Below are 22,885 nucleotides of genomic sequence, written 5' to 3'. Positions count from 1 at the left end.
TCACCAGGGAAACTTCACAGTGATTGCTCCAGATGCAAACCATGCCTTTACCCCCCCTACAGCTGGGATGACGAGCGCATTAACACTTTTATTTTACTGTTACAAGGAAAGACATGATCAGCTGTTAGTCACTTGTGTGTCAGCAACCCACACAGACGGCACAGTAGTTAGATTCAAGGAATCAACAAACAAGTATTCAAAACGTACTTAAGCTATGTTGACTTTAATTTGTAGTTTAAAGTGGTATTTTCTGTCTCTGGGTTGCATAAATAGCTCCCACTGGATTCAAAAAAGAAAAGAAAAAGCTGAAACAATTCTTACTTTGTTCAGCTTGGGGTGTAGATTGTTCTGCTAGAGTTAGAAAAGGCCTGGAGTGTATTAACAGACACTTCAAACCCATTGGAGTGTTAGATAAAGTTACCCACAGCTGATTAACAGACCTGAGGTTACAGAACAAGGTCTGACATGTTTTTAGATTTGTTAAGTCTGAAAATGGTGATTTCACCCTCACACACACAGACACACAGACACATAGAGGTAATACAGGTAATGATAATAATATCAGTGCTCTGATTTACAGACACTCCCTGAGGCCCTGAAGGTCTACATGATCAATGTCTGTCACTTCAGCAACCGTGTGTGTGTGTGTGTGTGTGTGTGTGTGTGTGTGTGTAGATGGTTGGGTCAGTTGGTTGTGTGTGTGACTGTGAAGGACTGAACCTGATCAATGTGTGTTTAAGCCATAATGAGGAATCGATTGGTTGTCCTGGAGACTACTGCTCACACACACACACACACACACAGACACACACACACACTGTCCATCTATCAGCAGTAATAGGCCTATTACTTGATAACGGTGAAGTCAGTCATCTTCCTCACTCTATTAACTACTTCAGTGACAGACAGACTATGGCTGCGCAGTGTGAATGACAGTATTTTGTAATGAGAATAAGAACATTTTTTGATTTTTTTTTTTAACTATTTCTAAACTGAGGCAACAGATACGATGCATATAGCAGCTCCTGCCTCGGGGGACAAATCATACGAAGGGGCCATGAAATTGCTTTCAGTTGTATCAGAGTCTAATGGCCTCCTGTATTAATTTAGGAAATAACATAGAAGAGGAGGCTTCCTTAGCTTTAATTAGGCGTTCTAGCACTGCATGTACATACAAGTAGGAGTGAGTGAAAAAGACCAGTAGCAGCTCCTGAACTACAGCCTGTCATGCATTATGGGAATTATCAGTGCTGCTTAGAAGCGTGTTTGTAGTCAAAGGGCTTGGCTGAATCCTCCACCTCTATAATTATTCTTGTCCTGACATAGAACATAACAGAATCATTTCCCTGCATTGAAGTTGGGCTGGTGGCTTGTGATGACACTTAATGTTGGTTGTGCTCTGTATTGTCACCTGTCGGTATCTCTCATAATGAACTGTATCATCCACATGACTGGAACAGAAAAATGAGTTTCCATACTAAGGAATGTACTCACAGCTGACTGTTTCAGTTCCTCTAAAAATGTTTGTGTGGGGCCACCCATGATTTTCACTTCTCTTCATTTTTTAATGAAACATGGCGTAGTGGGAAGAAAAAAATACTCTTGGATTTTGTACAAACATAAATCCCAAATTAAAATGCCTTGACATGATTTTAAATGGAGGTGATTCTTTATGATCTTAAGTTTGAAATCAGCTCAGTTCAGAAATTTAAATTCAGACCACTTAACAATTAATGACATAGTAATGTGTGTGTGTGTGTGTGTGTGTCCATGTGTGTGTCTGCAGTGCAGACGCTCTGTCTATGGCTGAGGGCACCCCTGATGTTTGAAAGAAATGTGCAGGTGTAAGAGGACAACGCCTGACCTAAAGAGACAGAAAGAGAGAATGTGGGAAAGGCAATTAAGAAGAGGAAGAGAGGGGAAGGGAAGAGGGGAGGGAGGGAAGAGGGGAGGGAGGGGTGGAGGGGCGGAAGTTCGCCTGTATCTAAACCTTTTCCTTGGTTCACATCAGAAAGGCTTTGGAGAGCTTTCTCGCTCTTGAAGCACACTAACCCCCAAAACACACAAACATAAATCTCACACGTCAGCTCTTCCAGTCAGTTAACTTCCACATGTCTGCTTGTCTCCACAACTCAACACAAATCTGTGCCGGCAGTCCATCACAAAGTCTTGTCCTTCTTTATATCCGTAACCTCCTGTGTTACATTCTACATTACAACTATTTATTTTATCATCATTGCCTTCGTGAAAGCAGGGAAAGAAATCCTGCACGCAGCTTGTTGACAAGCAAATTTCAGGGAAAAGTGTGGGAGAAACAAATTCAGGATGTTTGTAATTCCCCATGGCAAGCCTCAGCAAATCGCTGATTGGCTGTAGTCAAATATATTGGGGGAGAGGAGAGAGAGAGAGACAGATGATGGGATTAAAGAAGCTGTGTACCTCCTACACAGAGACAGATTGGAAACCTCAAACCCTTCTATACATCCATCCATGGCCACAGGCTGTGTGTGTTTATGTGCGAGGCAGACGGTGTGTGTTTGTGCAGGTGTCTTGTGTGTGTGCTGACTTGGAGGTAGCTGCGTATGTCCCCTCTGCTTTCTACTAAAGGCACAGAGCTGTGAGGAGGGAGGGACGGAGGGACACCTGTCTCCGTCTGTCTGAGGGGAGGTGTTGGCAGAATGATTGCAGTGTCATGTTCTCTCTCTCGGACAGCGTTCACACTGTGCCGGCTAAATTTGAAATCTGCTTCTTTTTGGCCTCGTACAGGCGCTGAATCTTACACCTGAGGAGAGAGCTTTTTCATAAATGGCCTCCAAATTAGATAAAGCTTAACAATGCCAATTATTATGTGAGGCTGCTCAGACACGGTCATGCTTTATGTAACTGTGCAGTTACCAAATGTCTGTCTGTTGGCCTAAGTCACTCCACAGTCCGACACTTTTAATGTCAACACAGATGCTGCTGTTACCTCGTCTTTATATTTATTCTGTCAGATTATATTGTGATCATGAAACAATGATTTAATCAATGTTTTAGGAGCAGCAACACAGGAATTACTGCTCACCTGTTTAACACATAGCATACTGATTCACAAAAAAATGTAAATGAGAACAATTAAATTGTGAGTTTGGCTCCATTCAAATACAGTAAACATGATGATGGAGAGCAGCAAGTGCTGTACAGTGTATCTGGTTAGTACAGACATCATTGTCTCTCTTCCTCCCTGTCCTCATTCATCTAGCTTTCTCACTCTCTCTCTTTTCCTTTTCAGCACTGTTAATAAAGCAGAGTTTTAAATTCAAATATTCACAAATTCTAATATTCTCTCTCCCCCCATCCCTGCCTCCTCGGTCTCCTCCCACACACTGGCTCTCAGCCACTGGTTATGTGCCTCACAGCGCATTAGAGAGCTACAGATGGAAAGGGGACAGAGATGAGAGAAGGAGGAAGACAAAGAATGATAGAAAAGAAAGAGAACACTTCGAAAAGTGAAACGCTGAGAAATAATTAGGGGGAGGAAAAAGAAAAAGAAGATCTTGTCCGGATACGAAAAGCCACTAAATAAAGTTGTCATTTCAGAGAAGAGGAGGAGGAATCTGTCGCTGGGATGAGGCGTTCTCTTGTGGAAAAAATATGACAGGAGTTGTGACACACACCATGCATGTACGTAGACACATGGACAGACACGCACATGCTTACAGCGCTAAGACAGCTTAGGTCACAACTGTGGTGATAGTTCCACACAAAGCAGACAGAAAACATGATGGGAGAGTTGGTGGTGTATAACCCTCATTATGTCGGGTGCTTTCTCACCTGTCAGAACACACACACACACACACACACACACACACAGAAATGAAGACACACCAACTCAGAGATGACTGAGCAAAAACACACACGTTACACTGCACAATAGAGTTCTCATCTGTATTCTTGGCAGCTACTGTATTCTGAATTCACTCCTGTTGTCTGTGGTTTCACGTCTGACAAAGTTAGAGATAGAAGACTCACACACACACACACAAACACAGGTTTGATAACATCCAGCTCTTATTCAATCTTGTGTAAACCACTTTGTTTTTCATTTGAGAGAACAAACGCCTGGTCCCCACATGTCAAACCACCAACAAACACCAAAAAGTTAAGAGTTAGGGTTGAGTAAGTCTTCATGGAATGAATATAAGCCAATGCAGTTTCCTCATGAGTGACAAAACCAGTGTATATGTGTGTGTGTTTTGGCTTCTGGGTTCAGCATAACTGTGAATACATGCGATCAAATAGTGAAAAGATTAACACCCCTTTTTATGTGCAAGTATCTTTAATGTGTCTGTACGGTAGCAACAAAATACCATGTGCTTTACTTTTATCACCTTGTGGTACATGATACCTTCGTCTGTTAAGGCACTGGAGGGTCTTCTGTCACCAGCTTATGTTATTTTTAAAAAGTAAATTAATGTCAGACTTAAAGCATGCCTCTGTATGGAGAAGGGAAAATACTTTGGGCTCTTTCCAGGCTGAGGTGTGTTCATTTGATTGCTTTAGAAAGCTCGATATTGGAGCAATTAAGCGCTCTGTGGTCAGAAGTGGTCGATATGAGGGACGAAGATGAGCAAATAGTCCATCCATAGTTTTTTGCTTTACTTTAAGAAAGTCCCTAATTGAAATGAACTCATTTAACTTTACGTCTTCCCTCATGACAAGTTGCTCGAGGAATTTCTTTCAAGGAAGCTATTTTAGAGCCAGGCAGGTGTGGCTTGGTATCCAGACGCAGAGGCTACACTCCTGCTGTGTGTCTGCACATAGGTCCTAACATTTGGGGTCAGAAAACATGAAAGAAACTGGCAATAAAAATAGATTTGGAGCCAGTTTCTTTTAACAGTCCCTGGCATCCATTGTTCACCCCAGTGTTCTCCATGAATGAATATATATGTGTTGATATATGATGTTGTGACAGGAAACTTGTCACTTTAAAGTCAGTTGTGGATAATCCTGTTAACTGTTTAGTCTAGACTCTTCTCGTTTAAAAAAAAACAACCCCAGAGTCTGTCTGCTTATTACAACCCATAATTAGGTTTTGTCTTTAGGTGACCTTTAGTGGCTGCAGTAATTATGACGAGTGCAGAAGAGGAAGTCAGGTGACGTAGTGTGTCAAGTCCACACTGAAGATATCAGGGCAGATGCATAAGCTGATAAAACACGAGACTTTCACATGGGAGACCGCTGTTTGTTTCCCGTTTCACACTGACAGTGAGTGTTGTTACTTTCATCCGTGACCGTTCCACAACCTTAACCGTGTGTTTACTTTTGTAACCATGACAACTGAGGTCTGGCACGTCCACTGCTAGGTCAAATGCGAGAGTGGGGAGTCCCTGGTCGTTTAAATTGGATGACTTGTTGGGGTCTGTTCCTTCAGTTAATACCAACATGATCAGTTATGGATTAACTCACCAGTCTGCATCAAGCGTGATAAGTTACTGAGGAAGAAAGAAACCAGGGAAATGCTGAACCGTACGAAATCCATTTGAAAATGTGGAAAATGTGAATTTCTCTGTATTGAAGGCCCCCACGGCAGAGTTACAAACATTATTGAATTAGACCTGAGCAAAGATGTAAACTAGAGTCATTTGTTCCGCATTAATCCATTTCTAGCACCACAGGCTGTCGGGTTCATCCCTAGTTCAAACAGCTCGACCGCTCCGTACACTCTTGACTTTGACCCTCGTGTAACGTAAAGCAGGAGACATGTGAGGTAGATTTTCCTGTTCCTACATCTACTTCCTTTCACAAGAAAGAGCATTAGATTGCTTTAAAAATATCATCAAATTGGTAATTTGCTGTGAGGATAACAAACAGATAATGAGGTATATTTAAACTGCTGTACATGTGACATTACTGCTTCCTTAGAGGAAGCGCATCATCTCACATTCTCGCTCACCTTTTGTTTGTATTATAATGTAGTTATAATCCATAAAATGGTGCTCTGTAGACCGTGAAGCCTGTAGCAGTTAGAGTATATAATCACTCAATTACAGTGCAGTAACAGAATCTTAAAAAGGGTTCTCTCTTTCTATTTTGCCTCATGCAGGTGGTTCTTTTCCCCCTCTGCCATCTGTAAACTGCCAATGTCTCCTGCTGCATTCATTTGAATTGTAATGACACCCATGCTTCTGCCGATAGGAACTCTGCTTTCGGAAGTCCCCCCCAGACACTGATAGATGCAAACAATTTGCTCATTGCTTCCTTTTTGTAGCCAAATCCAATGTGATGCCTGCCAGATGAAAGAACTAATAAAGAAAAAAAAAAAGATTAACAACATCAGAGTCAAAGCAGCGTGTGAGGATTTAACAATTTCCTCTGACTCAAATTAAAATCTCCTGTCTTTTCTTTCACAAAGCTCCTAATTAGATCATTCATTAAATGTCTGTGACTGATGATGAATGTATAGGAAAATGAATTATCGCTTTCAGTTTCCTCAAACTGCAAATCTATGTAGCTGAGAAAGAAGGTATTTATACGTATTTGTTTGTCCTCTGCAGGTATGACTATGTGGAGATCCATGATGGAAACTCAGAGTCAGCTGACTTACTGGGGAAGCACTGCAGCAACATCGCCCCTGCACCAATCATATCCTCAGGCCCCTCGCTCCACATCAAGTTCGTGTCAGACTACGCCCACCAAGGGGCGGGTTTCTCGCTGCGCTACGAAATCTTCAAAACCGGTAAATGGATGCTTCTGCATGTTTTCACTTGCACTTATATTATCAGAGACCCATTTTTTGTCAGTGGTGCAGCCATTTAGAGTTTGAATATTACACCTGATACACAATAAGAGAGAGCACCGGAACAAGAGGATACAGATCTACAGTATGCAGCCATCGTTTTTGACTCTATACTCAAAGTCTATATTTTCCAGCACTCTCAAGAGGGATATTATATCTGTGAATGACCCTCACGTATGGACAGGATTAGAAAGTAAGCAGGATTTTAGAGAGATTGCACCTTTACAAATGGGCTATTAGTAACTGTATTACAAGCTACTCATAGACGACTCAGCATGCTTCATTAGGTGACCAAGCCCCATTTATCTCCCTGGTGTCATGTGAGGCAGAGAGAGACAGTGATGAGAGACACAGCAGAGGACCCTTGAGAGCCCCTTTGACTGTCCAGGCGAGACATCTCTCCCCTTCATGGCACTTTGAGTGTGTGTGTGTGTGTGTGTGTGTGTCTGACATGGCTCCCCTTCACGCTGCCATGGGTCAGCCAAAGCGAGACCAATTGAGATCAAGGGCGAGTGAGACAGAGGGGCACGTAGTGTTGGCCCCACAGCCATCTTGTCCCGTTCCCCCTGAAAGCATTCCACACATGCCAGCTTAATTGAGTCCTGAGCCCTGTTCCCCTGAGACACGCACACGTACACGCACACACACAGAGGGCTGAGGTTACTAACACAACACGTGCGGTTGTCGGTGTTTCTCACTTGCTGGCACTAGCCTGTTGGGAGTTCTTCTTTGTGTGTGTGTGAGTTTTGTGCTTGACAGAGTCCACCCGGTGGACTTTTAAACAACAAGGGTGTCAGTGTTCACACCCAAGTACCCTGGGGAGACGGAGACACACGCACACACACACACATTCATTTTGTCTTAATATGGAAAAATATTAAATATGTTTTATATATTATTATTAATGTATATTTTTACACAAACTACTTAGAGAAGTCGGTTCAGGTTAAATGTAAATAGAGAAGATGACTGTTAACTACAAACTACACAATAGCCTCAACAGAACTCATTCTAGTTTGTCTCTGTGTAAATGTATGTGTGTATGTATTTGTGTCCAGTCTTCCCTGGCACTAATGATGGAGCCATTTGGGACATTCAAGCTGTTGCCATACTGTTAACAAGATCTTGTCATCCTGCAAAGGGCAACTGAACGTCTGGTTGCGTGGGTGACTAGATTTTGTGTGTGTGTGTGTGTGTGTTACACATCTAAATACGCATCTATCCATGTTTCCCCTGCACATTCTGCCCTGTTCACTGTAAAAAGAAGAGGAAAAAGAAAAAATAACAGTCACTCATCTCCTCCTCCTGGCCTCCACTACTAGACACAGAAAATGTGTGAAAAAAAAAACAAGGACACAGGCACTTGTAGTGAAGAGGTAATCAGGCACAGCTGTTCTTTTTATGATATCATCTTTTACTTTTTACAACTTAATTACACCTTTACATTTATTCTTTTTCGTATTTCAGAAAATTTGAATTTTTCAGCTTTTTTTTTTTAATATTAAAAATGTGCATAAAATATAACTCAGCGTCCAAAGAGCCAGTAGTTTAACCATTTATCCATGTGTGTATCTGCAGTTCAGTTATTCTTCTTCTATTTTCTCCCCTTGACTGAACATTGTGGGGGCAGCCTCTGCCCCCAATCCCGCCTGTTACTGGGGTCTGTGTTTTATAGTAATGAGAAGGTTTGCGTGTGTGTGTGTGTGTGTGTGTGCATGTTGGAGGTGATTTCCCCCCACTCTCTGGGTGTCCTAATTACTGGACCCCTCAAAGATTAACAGTTTAATCAGTCTCGAAGCGAGCACACACACAGACACAGAAACACATATTTACCTTGGAAAAGATGAGACTAAAACACAACAGCATACATGTATTTCCTGTGCATTTTACACTCACGTCTGCAGATCAGGTATAAAATATTCAGCTTGTGTCCATGGTGATATAGAGTACACAGATACCTACACATGAACAAAGAACAGCCATCAAAATGTGTGGTCTTGGATAAACAAGCAAACAAACAAAAAAACTACTTCAACACAATAATATACATCCTTCACTTGTTTTTGTTTACAGCTCTGTCACCATGGATACTGTAGTAAAATTCCAGCCAATACAGACACAGCACCAGAGTGTGGCAGCCAATCAGATTGCACTGTCTAGGCAGGGTGCCCCCAGCTGTTATTGTGACCCAGAACTCACCAGACATGCACACATACACACAGATATGAATGCACTGATGCAGGGTGAATGGTTACTCACAAATGCAGGGGAGGCTGCATGTCTGCACGGAAACATGAACTCACACACACACAGCACTTATTTTTGTCACTGCACTGACTTATTCTTACCTCAACCAGAAGCCTAACCCCATCCATTAACCTAAACCCAGACCTGAACTTAAACCCAAACTTAAAAATCAAAACCCTAAACTTAACTTTTTACCTTGAGTCCCATAGTGAAACTGTGAGAACAGATCTTTGTGAGTTATACACACACACACACACTCCTCAGGCAGTGTAATGTGGAAGCGATTGTGACAATCCTTCTAATAACTGCTGTTGTTTACGTTCTACCCACTGCCTTTAGGCACTTCCTCTCTGCCTCTGTTCAACTACACATCAAGTCAGTTTATTACACAGTCTAACCAATCACAGCACTCGCTCCTCCCTCCTCTGGCTTTCATTGAGGGAAGTGGATCCAGATCTGCCCCAGTGATGAGTGAAAGGAGCTCTGTGGCAGAGCTGAGGTTTCCCCCAAAATGCACAACAAAACTAAACCTGAGACAGAAATTTACTCGATCCCTCGGTCTGCAGTGCACTCAAACACTGGCTTTGCTTACATCGCAGTTTATAGGACTGAAAGTTATTTCTCACTCTGCCACCTACTGATGGATATTTTGTGAAAGGCGTAATGTCACAAATGACTGTAAATTCTGCAGATGTTTTTCTGGTGAAAAAGATTTGCTCGCATTGATTTATTCATAAACATCTGAATAAAGAAGACAGTGTTTTGACTTATGGCAAACAGAGAATGTTCCAATTTCTTCTACACGTCAAACTGAAAAGAGAAATTTGAAAACATTTCCTTGAACTACACATCAAAGCAATGTGGGGTTGGAGAGTTTAGCAAATTGCATTTGGGTTGCTAAAGGGGTGATTGTCTTGTGACAGCTTAATTTCATATGTCAGCAGTAATTTGGTTGAATGGGGAGTTTATTATCAAGGGAAATCCCTGCTGTGATTCAGACTGAGAAAGTTTCAGTGCTATGAGCCTCTAACTTAAATGAGACTGAAGTGGAAAACAACCAGCATATGGGAAAACCAACCCGTGGGTTTGCAGGAGTTGTTGAGCTGTGTGTTTGTCGTTACTAAAGTGTGTGCGTGTGTGTGTATGTGTGTCTCCTCTGCATGTGTACTAAAGTGTGTGCGTGTTAGAGATTGGTGGAGGGAGGGAGGGGGAATAATTGTGAGTTTGATCCAACAAATAGCCAAATGGCATGAGAGATGGGTTGAATGAAAGTAGATGCCTGCATGCCAGCTTAGCAGACACACACAAACACACACATATTCATATAGGAAATACTCACACTTTAGATGAATGAAAGTTTTTGCATACAAACACACACACACACACACTTTCCCTAACCTTACCCCACAGTGAAACATGTTTCTTTCACACTTACCCAATTGAAACAGATGGGAAGTGAGCAGAAAAGAATAGGAAATACTGTGGGAGGGCAGGGGATGATGGAGCTGTGGAAGATGAAAAGATGCATGGAGGATGGCAAAGAAAGAACAGCAGGAGAGAGGAGAGCAAGAAAGACCAGAACATAAAAGAAGAGAAGTGGGGGATGCACAGTTTTTAAAAAACGGAAGGATAATGAATGGAGAAGGACGGTGAGAGGTACAAAAGAGACATCAGTAGATGTAGAAAACAGATGTATACAGATTTTGTGGAACAGCTGTGAGTATTTGAAACAAATTTCAAAAGCAGCCCCTTTTTGGATTTTAGTGTATCTGAAAAATATTAGAGGGACAAGGTAGAGACAGGCATGACATCCAGAGAGAATGAGAAGGGACAGAGGAGGAGAAAGGAGGGCAGGAAAGTGTTTTTGCGATGTTCATGAACATGAAGTAATGAGAAGGGAATAAAATCGCTGTCGGCAACAGAACTGGTCAGGCATTCACTCCACCGCGCACACACACATGCTCACAGTCACGCAGACCCACGCCATCCAGCAACAGACTCTGCAGGGGGGGCCAGACGCCAGGGAAACCCCCACGAGTGTGTGCGTCTGCGTTTGAGCGTGCGTCCGAGGTCATTGCACGAGGGAGAAGGTCACGATAACAAGTAAATCAGGCTGGAAAGTGGGACAGAAAAACAGACAAACAGGAAGATACCAAGAAAGACAGACAATCTCTGCCACACTAAAAATAGATGGTGTAGTGGGGGAAAAAAATGGATGATCACATCACACAGACACACAGGAGGCATTCATGTAGATTTGCAAACAAATCAGATTGTGGGAAGAGTGCGTAAATGTTGTAACGTAGTTGACATAAATCAGTCAGACGAGCAGACACATTTAGACAAGCATTCCCCACAACCACCGCTATGTGGGATCAGTGAAATTCCAAGTGAGAGAAAAGCAAGGGGTGGAGACAAGAAAAACATTAATATTTCCAGTTCCACCTACAGAAGTTCATGTGATTATGAATATCAGAGACTTGGCAGAAATGGCAGCCACATACATATGCTCGCCTCTAACAGCGTCTGTCAGTTGGCAAACTGACTGACTCCGTACTCTTTCAGTTTAACAGGCTAGTTTCCATGGAGATCTTCTATGAAAGTAACCATTTTAAATGGTTTTTTAAAAAGTTTGGAGCTTGCTACTTGTCTATAGACTGCACCTGCTGTGTAGGGAAAGCAGTACACAAACCGTGCACTCAGAAGCACACAATACATAATCAATATACCTGTGTGCTTAGGTCAAAAGTAAGTACCTAAAAACACACTTTGGGTCACAGTTACAAGCTTTAAGTGTAAGCTGGTAAGCTGCCGGTGCAGACGACGCCTGTCCTGATTAAAATGAACGTGTGTCTGTTCTGTCAGATGCACATGAGACAGACGACTGGAAAATTCAGCGGAAACATGTCCAGTGTGGACAGGTTGTCACCAACACACATAACTGTACATGGACACACCCACACTTGATCTTCATTTACTCATGCAAGCACAATAGCAGACACCCAAACAGACTGGAGGGAAATGGGTTACCATAAGAGGCTTAGACACTGTGTGCGTGCGGGTGTGTGTGTGTGTGTGTGTGTGTCTGGGCGTTTGGTCATACATGGCTTGATGGACTGAAATAATAGTCCAGTTGGTGCGACCACATTCACTCCATTCTGTGTGTGTGTGTGTGTGTGTATTAATAGAGACGATATTACAGTACTTAAGAAATGAAGATCCCCAGATTACCCCCAGATCTGTGTGTGCATATCTGTGTTTGCACAAGTGCATGTGTGTGTGCACGTATGATGATATCTAAAGATCATCACAACAGCTAAACCACAACAGATTTTGTGTCTTTCTCCCTCCTGTTTTTCTCTCTGTCTCTCAAACTGGCTCAGTGAAGTTTATGTAGACTTCTTGATATTTCCCTCAAGTCACACTAACTGCATTTAAGGTACACAATGTGGAGTCACAGTTAATCTCACTTAGCAATCATATCTAGCAAAGAAAACTTAGATAACAACAGCACCCTCCTCTGAAACAGCCCCTCTGAGTGTCTGCTCAGAATAATATCAGTATAATAACAGTCTAGGGTGTCTACACCCTTTTCTACATTGCTACACTTTTCCTCTGCTATCGATATACATTTTCTATTTGGCACATGTCAGACGTCAAAACGTGTAATGTTACTGTGTTTGCATCCCAGGCTCAGACTGTTCCCGTAACTTCACCAGTCCCTCGGGTCTCATCGAATCTCCGGGCTTCCCTGACAAATACCCCCACAACCTGGAGTGCTCCTTCATCATCATCGTCCCCCCCAGCATGGATGTCACCCTCAGCTTCCTCACCTTTGACCTGGAGAATGATCCCCTGCCGGGCGGAGAGGGGGACTGCAAGTACGACTGGCTGGAAGTGTGGGACGGGCTCCCGGGAGGTGAGACGCTGATCAAATCTGTTTCGATTTTTGGATCATGATGAAATGACGATTTTGTTGGTGATAATTTTGATAAAAGTGTTGATGACGATCTTGATGGAGATGTTAAACAATATTTCAGCCATTTCATCAGTCAATACACACAGCAAAGTGAAAATGGTGTGTATTTTGCCTTGCCTACATCATTATTGACTGAGGTGGAGTTGCAACTATTTTAGTAGCTATGCGTTGGTAGATGAAAGCTAAGCTTACAGGCAGGCACGCTGGCACCTACTCTGGAGAAACAACATAACTTTTCAAGGGGAAAATAAAATAGGAGTTGCTGAGAGGAGGGAGAAAAGAGGGGAGGTGAGAGGAGGAATGGAAGAGGGCTAGGATATTTCTGGACTAGTTGCTAGAAGAAATGGAAGAGTTTAGAAGGACATATCTAAGGCACAAAGACCTTGGATCTAGTTTCAAGAAATGGAGGAGGTAGAGAGAAAGAGAAAAGTGGTGGAAGGGCAGTGAAAAGGTCTACACTACTGGGAAGACTGGAACAAGGAAATGCAATGTTGAGATGAATGAATGAAGGCCAGAAGACCTCTGGTCCACTTTCAAGGAGAGGACTCGGAAAAAAGAGGAAAACAACAGGAGTTTAGCAAGTGGTGCTGGAAAAGAGGGAAAAAAATTGGCTTGGAAAATCAATATTATACAATTGTATTTTAGTTTTTGATCATTTCATCTGTAGTTTGTTGTGTGATACTGTTTCACTTTTACAAATTGAATAATTTTGAAACATTATTTGAATTCTCAAATCTGCTAAGGTCCTTCGAAATGACCCGGCAAAGACAGAACACCATTAACAGCAAAGAAGAGCAAACAATGGTGCTTTTCTCTCTATGAATAACTTTACTGTAAATATGAATTTAGCCTGAGGGGGGGAAGAGAAGAAGAAGAAGATGGTAAAAGGAAAAGAGGGTGGTTAAAAGGAGAATAGACCAAAGCTGCAACATCTTTACTCCTTCTTCTTCAGAGGATTTAATAGAAGACAAGAGAGGTTAAGCAAAGTTGAAAGCAGAAAACGAAAACAACCAGAAAGGCTAAAAAAAAAAGAGTGGTGGAAGAGAAAGAGAGGATGAAAGGCTTTCTGCTCTGAGTGATGGAGAGAGAGTATATGAAGGTTGAAAGGAAAGGAAGGAAAGTGAAATGAAGTGGGAGGAAGTTGAAAGGGAGGAAAATATACAGGGTGAGACTCAGAGGTGAAGGACTTTGCTTCACTCTTTGCACGGGTAAAGAGGAGAAGACCAGAGAACAGGCAGGAGAGAGAATGACCATGTGTATTTCTTATAAGGTTAAAGGTGTGGCAAGAAGGAAAGAGATGCTGAGAGGAGAGCTGGCCTCACTACATGTCTGTGTTTTTACCTCACGCTTGTTTTGATTATTGTTACATCCCAACCTATTTTTACCTCCTCTGAAAACATAACTCTGCAACTTAGCCACATGTTAAATTATGAAATTATTAAAGAGCAGTGGCATTGGTATAATTGTGGTGTTTCTGTGTGTGCATGTGTGTTACAACATATGTGTTTGCAGAGGTCAGACAAGGGACAAAAATGCCTTCTGTCAGCTTCACACACTGCTGAAATTAAATCCATCAGCCCAGAGGGAGACAGAAAAATTAGGCAATTTTGGTCCATGAGTTAGAAATATTAAATATTAAATCCTAAAAATAAATATGATTGAAAATTTGTTCGACCAGAATTTCATGCAAACTTATAATATATTTACTTATAAAAATTAAATCTATAGAATTCTCTTCCGTTCTCTTCTCTTTCCTGTTTCTTCGCCACCATCAGTAAAAGAGTTATTACCGTTATTTGCTCAAGAGCCCTATTTCAAATATCCACCCATTCCAAAAGGGAAGGAAAAAAATCAATACCGCTGATCGATTGCCAGCTATTTTCTCGTCTTCTGCCTCCTCCTCCTTCACAAGCCTCCTCATGTGTGTGTGTTTGTGTGAAAGAGGAGTGAGGGAGTAGCAGGATGAATCTACTATCTTCGCCCCCAGCCCTTCTCACACACACACACACACACACACACCCTAGGGCTCCAAATCACACTCATCTGTTTGTGTTGACAAATACAAGTTGTGGTATTAGAGAAGAAGACAGTGGAGGAATCACTTAGACCCTTGGATTTACACACACACACGATGTAAAAACCATGTCCAGTCCAGAGATAGAGTTGATAGATGAAGGTGAGGGGGGTGCTGACATTACAGGGTGGTGTGGTGAGCAAGTGTCAGCGGATAGAGAGAGTGATAGAGGTCATGGACAGGAGAGAAAACAGTAGTAGTAAAGGATATAAACAAATGTGATAAAGAAAGATGAATGAACGTTACAGCATTCTGCCATAAGTCAAACAAATAACAGACTGGTGACTTATCAAATCATTTTTGTTTGATCGACAGTGGGCCCCCTGATCGGTCGTTACTGTGGGACCCGGGTGCCTCCTGAGATCCAGTCGTCTACTGGGATTCTCTCTCTGTCCTTCCACACCGACATGGCTGTGGCTAAAGATGGCTTCTCAGCTCGATACAACATGACACACAAGGAAGTCAGTGAGAGTAAGTATAAGTTAAATCTCACTGGTTGTGTTTTAAATGGTAGAAGAATAATCGTAATCTCTCCTCTCCCTTTAGCTTTCCACTGTAGTAATGCATTTGGTATGGAGTCAGGAAAGATCACAGATGACCAGATCACAGCCTCATCTACTTTTTACGATAACCACTGGCTGCCACGACAGGCCCGACTCAATTACAACGACAATGGATGGACGCCCAACGAAGACAGCAACAGGGAGTACATACAGGTATGATTGTCATCAACTGCTGCACAGTAGACTGCAGTTATACCTCCACTTTTATCCAATTCAATTTCAAAAATGACTGACAGCAACATGACAGCCTTGTCTTCTTAATTGCTGACCACTGCAGTAAACCCATCTGAGTGTTGAAAGCCAGTTTTGAAAGCTAGCAGCTCTAAACCTCTTTAATCTGTGACGCCTTAAACCAAAGCAGTGCCAGGTAGCTAGCCTTTGACATGGGCAGCATGATGGGGCTTCTCAGATATTTTTATTTTATTTGTAAAATTCTTTTCAAGTGATAAAATGAACAGTAAATAATTAAAAGACCTCTTAAATTTAGCTTGCAGGGTCCCACACCTCAGGTTGAAAAAAGGAAGGTGGCGGCAAAATGGCTTTTGTGGCTGACTGCAGAGATGAAGCCTGACTTTCTTGTAGGAGGCAGCTTCTCTTATTTTAATTTGTGTTTGGACAGCTCCTCCTCTGTTAAAGCGGAGGAACGATGTCACAATCAGATCGTCACAGACAGACAGAAGCAGTGGTTCTGATTTTCAGAGCTCCACTGTAGCCAGACCCTGCGCCAGAAAAATACAGGAAGGTGCTGTAGCCAAGAAGCAGCCCAAGGCCAAGGTCCCATCAGTCTCACACATCCTTCCTGTCTTACCTCAGTGCAGCTGAGGGCTGTCTCTCCCCAACCCACTCTCAAATTTAGCTGACATTAAAGAACTTGTTTAACATGAATCAGCTGCTGAAAGGTTTTTTTATGACTCTTTTTGATTGTTTGTGACACATCAAGTCTTTGCGTAAAATTGGTTCGACAGTCGTCTGGAGAAGCAGCTTCTATCTGTCTTATGCTGTCGCTCTGCGTCTCTGTGGTCACCGGTGTTGTGGTCAGGTCGCTGCATGCCACAGAGGCTCTCAGCTGTTCCCCTGCGTTAACACCTAGCAGAGACCAAAGCCCTTGCATATGTGTGTATGTATGTGTGTGTGTGTGTGTGCAACAGCTCCTGTCTTGACAAGCAGCTGTCCTAAATGCCAATGTGCCTCTCCTTCTTGCATCGTGCATCCCGTGATCTCTTATAACTGTGTACGTGTGTGTGTGTGTGTGTGTGTGTGTGTTGATATGTGTGCCATCGCAGCTCAGGCATGTGCGCACTGCCATGTTGGCTCAAGAGCCACGTGTGTGGTTTAAATCTCTTTCTCTATGGCACTTTCTCTGAGGTAGCTAACGTAGTTCTGTTCTGTTCTGTTCTGTTCTGTTCTGTTCTGTTCTGTTCTAGCCTGGTCCAGTGAGGTGTGGTGCAGATTAATGATGTGAGCACTGGTGGCTCCATTATTCTAACAGCTCTGTGATTGATGAGGAACCTTTCCTGGGAAGCCTCACTTCGCATCTCTCTCTCTCATTTGTTCTTCACCTCCTTCTCTCTCTTTCTCTTTCTCGCTCTCCCTCACCTCTCCTTCTCCACTCATCTGTTCCTCTCCTTGGTTCCGGACTATCGATTAGTTGTCTTGGTGGATCTCTGTCTGGCCCTAAGCACACAGCCCTGTGTGTGTGTGTGTGTGTGTGTGTGTGTGTGTTGGAAGTAATCTAAAACACCTGTCTCTCTGACAGATAACAAACGCAGCATTTTACCTCCCGCGGTGTTTTGTACTATACCCCGGTGGGACACACAGCACACACACTTCCTCACATGCACACACACAACAAGTTCTGATTAATCTACAGGTTTCAACAGCTCCAATGGAGGAGAATAAATGTTACAACCTACAGTAGAACCTCTCTCATCTTATGCTCTTTACTTGTCTGCTGCATGGCTCTGTCTGCAAGCCTGATTTTTTATTCTTTTAAAAAACTGCTTTGCTGAGTGCAGGCTAGGATCTCCTTACACAGCCCCAACATGCAGAGAACATAATTCGTTTGAAGGGATAGTTAAAAAAAAAACATGAAATACAAGTAACAAACAGTTTCAGATGTGCTGTGTTAAAATATATTCCTAAACACAGCCTCCTTGACAAAATGAAGAGAATCTATAGAAATCTTTGTTGTCTTTTACTTCCTGTATGATACTGAGAGCTACATTGCTCCACTTGATCCACTCATCTCCACTCATCCACATGAATAATGTACCTACTTGAGGGACCTTGAAATACAGTTTAAAGTCCACATCCAGCACACACTGCCGTCCACGTATAATGCAACACAGCTAGCAGCATGCCAGACACGTAGCATAGCATCCACAATCAGGATGGGGAGGTGATTATGGCTATTGTATGGGAGGAAATTAAAATGAGCCCCAGGTCATTACTATCGATCTGCCAGCAGAGAGACACAGAGAGGAGAGAAACACAGAGAAGGAGATGAGGAGGGGAGGAAAGGAGAGGAGTGAGGGTGAGAAATGGTTGCCGATAAGTTTGGGTTTTTATTTGTGAGTCTATTTGGTCATGAGGACGTTATGTAAGGTGTATGAAGGGTGTAACAACAGAAATAGGTGATAGAGTGGTAAAGGAATTTGGTTTCACTTAAACAATAGTGCTGGAATAGTGTTTTGTTTATGATGTTTTCATCTTTGTTAAAAAGTCTTTGCTCTTCCTGGCCAACAGGTGGACCTCCATACTTTGAAAGTGCTGACGGGCATCGCCACACAGGGCGCCATTTCAAAGGAAACTCAAAATGCGTACCATGTCACCACCTTCAAGCTTGAGGTCAGCACCAACGGAGAGGACTGGATGGTCTACAGACACGGCAAGAATCACAAGGTAGGGCTCGGGCTCATGCACAAACACACATTGCCTTAGGAGGGCTTGCAAAGTAGTCAGGCCAATTAAAGAAAGACTGGATGCTCTTAGGTGACACACATGCCTCCACATGCACCCACATGGAAGTGGTAGAGAGAAATGTGAGATGGAATATATGCAGCAAGGGTTGACCGCACGCCCAAAATTCAACCGGTGTCTGCAATTACAGCCGTTCCACTGCTATTCAGTTGGCTTCGTTTAAAGGTTTATGACCAAGCTAGAATCAGCGCACATCTCCGAGCTCCAAATGATCCTTACATCACTGCATGCAACTACATTTACACTGCAGTCTGCTCTTCACATCCCATCTGGTTTCTGTTACTTACTGGTCAGAGTTCTGCCTAATGTTTGACCAGGTTGGACATGTTTCTAAGTTGTTTCTCTCAGAGGTGTGAAGGCACGGTGTGTCATCAGTGAGTGTGCTGCAGTCGGGATGCTGGGTGGAAATGAAGCAGCCAGCTCTGAGGGTCTTTAAAATGGTTGCAAGTACAATTAAAGTGAAGGAGCATTCCAGTGGTTTTGGCTTTTTTTTCCATCACGGCCGTTTTCCCCCTGCTTGCGGTCACATATGTTTGTCCTGTGGTCTAATGCCACGTCTAGTTTTGTGCTATAAATCCTTATTCCTTCATGAACAGTAACTCATGCAAACACTCACAGATGCATACTGTACATTCAGATAATTCTTTTGCTGCAAGAGGGAAACAGGAGATCCAGATTGACCATCTGGGGTTCCTCTGTGGACGGCAGATCCCATAAGGATTATTGCTGAAGCTAACTCCCTGACAAATGATTGATGGATAAAACACCAGGAACTGTGGAGAAAGTTAGTCAGAATAATTAAGATGAGGAAGAAAGAAAAAGGATGAAGAAGGTGTAAAGCAAGTTTTTTTATTGGGTTTATAGCTATTTGGCTTAGTTGAGGTTAAATCAAATGGAAAATAATGATTTTCGTCTTTTTTAGTGTAGTATGGAATAAACTTAAATTATTGTACAATAAATGGAAAAAAAGAAGGTGAAATCAGCTGATCAATCAGTTATTTTACCATCCGATCAGCAATATTTTGGTGACACCAGGCTAAAAAAAATCCAAGATGAAAAACGGATAAATGATAATGTTTTGAGGCTTGTTGTCGGTGTCATCACCCATAATCCCCCTTGATTCCCCCCCATAACCCTGAAAAGCTGCCTCAGAGCCGAACGCTCAGGGAGGAGTATAGCGGTGTGTGTGTGTGCGTGCATTTGCATATAAATATGTGTCTTTTAGGAGGAGGGGTTTAGAATAAATCAGTCGCAGCTTCTGGTAGAATATCCGTCGCACGCACAAACCTCAAGCCAACTGGCGAGGGTCTTTTGAGCCATTTGGCCTCCTGGTGAGCCCGTCTGTGCAGTAATCTGACAGTTCAGCTCAGGGTCGTCAGTCATTTCATTTGATCCACCACTGTATGTCACTGTCTTGTCAATGCATTATATATATTTACTCTATACAGTCTTACAGATTGGGCTCTATGTTATGCAGCTTCCTCTGTTCTGAGAGGGAGAGATTAGAGAGAAGGCAGAGTGAATTTAGAGAGGAGAGCTGAAAAAGAAAAAAAAGACAAACAGAGTGATGGTCATTTATCCGATGATGAAACGATGGTGTCAGCATCTCAGCGCCTGATGTCCCTTCTCAGCTGACACACCTCAGACGGCCAGTCAGCATCTGCCTTGCCACCCCGACTGTCTCTATCTTCTTTCAGGCGGTGTGAGTGAGAGTGTGTGTTTTACGTTAGAAAGACACATAAATCACTCAGCAGCTTTGGCCAAAAAGGTCTTTTGGCAGAGTGTTTTATAGTTTGGGTGTGTAAAACGCTGCGTCTGCATTCACAGGATAATTCAAGGAAATAGTTTTTATAATTGAGAGCAGATCCTGGATCACTTCATGCAGGGATCAGTTGTAAGCATGTGATATTTTTCTTTGTCTCAATTTAAATCTGCACGAAAGCCTTATGTCAAAATCGCTAAGTTACTACTGTTGAGGGAGCATAGCGTCTCAATGATTCCAGGTATACACTGGAGTGCCCCAGCTCCTTTCTGTTTCATGTGTTGATCTAGCTCTGAACTGTCCATCTATCCATCCATCTCCTCCTTTGCATTTTCATTCACTCACCCTTTCGCTTCCAGTTCTCTACATCCATCAGTCCCTCCTTTTTTTGTCCACTCATTCACTCTCTTCATATCTTCATTCACCTTATCCTTCCTGTCTTGCACTCTTGCACATCTCTCCTCTATTCCCCTCCCTCAACACTCCATCATTCATTCTCCCTCCCTCCCCCCATACGTCGCTGAGAAAGTCATCATGGGATAGACAGGCAAGTTTATGCTGCCTGAACAAATGACTGTGTGTGCTTGGCTACAGTGACGGCTCGGTGTGTGTGGGTTTCTGTTGTGTGTTTCTGTGTGTGTGTTAATCTGGAAGAATTATTGAATTAGTGTTTTATGAGCAAGAGGCATTAAAGGAGGACAAAAATTAAACGGAGCCACATGGGCAGAAAGGAAAGAAAAGCATGAGCGCAGTGTACGGCCGGAGCTCGAGCACGACACAGTCATTCATGTACATAAAAGCAAAGACACACACAAATGCACACACGCTTGTGGACAAATATATGCTTACAGCCTCATTTTTGTTATGTGTTAACATTTGTCTTAGATGAGTAACTCTTAATAAAGCAGCCACTGTGCACACACACACACAGACACACAAACGCACACACACTGGCTTTTAACATCTGGGAGCCAGCCCATAGGGGCGGCGCCACTGTCACACAACATCATGATGATTTGTGTGATCTGTAATGTATTTGATAATGTCATTAAAGCCCTGTTGTGAACCAGATGGGACATATGGAATAAATGTTAACTTGCAGAAACGTTTTGGAAAGAGGGGGAAAGTAATATCCACAGAGCATTTGCTCCTACATTGTACTGACAGGCACACAAATGACAGATATTGACTCAAGAAACATGCACCAGAGTAAGTGGTTGATTCTTAGCCAACTTTACTTGCTTTGTCTTTCTTTTTATCCAAACTGTGTATTTCTTTATCAGCATCTCCTCTTTTTACTGAGCGGCAAAGCTTTTTCATATCCTCTCTTGATGATCAGGTCATGTCAGGTCATTTCATGCGAATCTGTATTATGCAGGAATGAAAAAAAAATAATAATAATGACACTATCTCTATAACTCAAGCTGTGCTATGATTCAGTGAGCAAAATTGGCTGTGAGCCTGGTTATGGGAGGTTGCCCACATGACAAGAGAAAGGCAGTAATTTTCAGTGACCTGAGGTCTCAGGGTGAGAAATGATGTTGTCTCAGTTTGAGTCTTTGTCTGGAGGAGTTTGAGACCTTCTGTTAGTTGAGGTACATTTAAGCTTGATGTGGTACAAATGTCATTACGTAGCCCTCCTGAATTGCCGCAGGCAGAGCTGTCTATGGCCATTACAACACTGGACCTCGGCCAAGACCAAAACCTCCTATTCCCACCTTAATCTGTGGGAGGGAGAATGGATGGAGAGAGAAGGATGGAGGAGGGAGACGTGGGCGGAATGAGAGGGAGGGATCACGATGAGAGGAAAGTGTATGAAAGTTGAAAAAAAATTAGTAAAGAAAGAGAGACAGAAAAACACAAGCAAAAGGTCAGCCAGTCGAGTGTTGGGCTGATGGAGAGAGGAGGAATTGAGCGGTGCAGAGGGAGGAAGAGAGGTGGAAACCAGAGGGAGAAAAGCAAGGTTCATAGGGGAACAAGTGAGTGAAAGAGAGAGGCAGAAGGAGGGAAAAAGAAGTGTCCACAGGGGAACCACGGAGCAAAAGAAAGAGGGATGGATGGATGAACAGAGCTGAGGAGGAGAGGGGGAATTAATGAGAAAAGCAGACAAGGGTGTTGACCAGAAGTCCCTCTGGATAGATCAGAGGTCTCAGCAACACAGCCTGAAAAGGATGTCAGGAGAGGGGAAGGAAAATAAAACGACAGAGTAGAGGGAGGGAGGCTGTGAGGTGAAGGGAAGGCAGGAGCGAGGGAGAGGTCAGAGGAGAGCAAGAGTTTGTGACAAATGAAGAAAGAAAAACTGAGAGTAAAAGAGTGGAGAGGGACAAAGGGGGATATTATCAGGGTGCCATGTGTCATTTGGTTTGTGAGATTTGTGCACTGTACTGTCACAAACACACTCCAACACACACTCTGATTCAGCTGTCAAAGACAGGTTTCCTCCCTGAGCTCTGTGTGTGTGTGTGTGTATTTGTCCATGTGTGATGAAATGAGAGGAGATGGG

The 22,885-nt window shown here is 42.9% G+C and overlaps 1 protein-coding gene across 3 annotated transcripts in view; it reads left to right on the top strand.

The window, feature by feature from the left end:
- Positions 1–22,885, top strand: part of LOC108887110 (neuropilin-2) — an 83,829-nt gene that overhangs the window by 18,037 nt on the left and 42,907 nt on the right. For all 3 annotated transcript variants that reach the window (XM_018682299.2, XM_018682297.2, XM_018682298.2), the window contains exons 3-7: positions 6,537–6,718; positions 12,717–12,944; positions 15,394–15,549; positions 15,625–15,794; positions 18,387–18,542. In XM_018682299.2, coding sequence (XP_018537815.1) covers positions 6,537–6,718; positions 12,717–12,944; positions 15,394–15,549; positions 15,625–15,794; positions 18,387–18,542 — 892 coding nt within the window. The remainder of the gene's footprint in view (positions 1–6,536; positions 6,719–12,716; positions 12,945–15,393; positions 15,550–15,624; positions 15,795–18,386; positions 18,543–22,885) is intronic.

The sequence above is a fragment of the Lates calcarifer genome, linkage group LG1 (assembly GCF_001640805.2).
Source record: "Lates calcarifer isolate ASB-BC8 linkage group LG1, TLL_Latcal_v3, whole genome shotgun sequence".
Taxonomy (NCBI): domain Eukaryota; kingdom Metazoa; phylum Chordata; class Actinopteri; family Centropomidae; genus Lates; species Lates calcarifer.
Note: the sequence above shows the minus strand (reverse complement) of the source record. Positions and strands in the feature narration are given on the sequence as shown.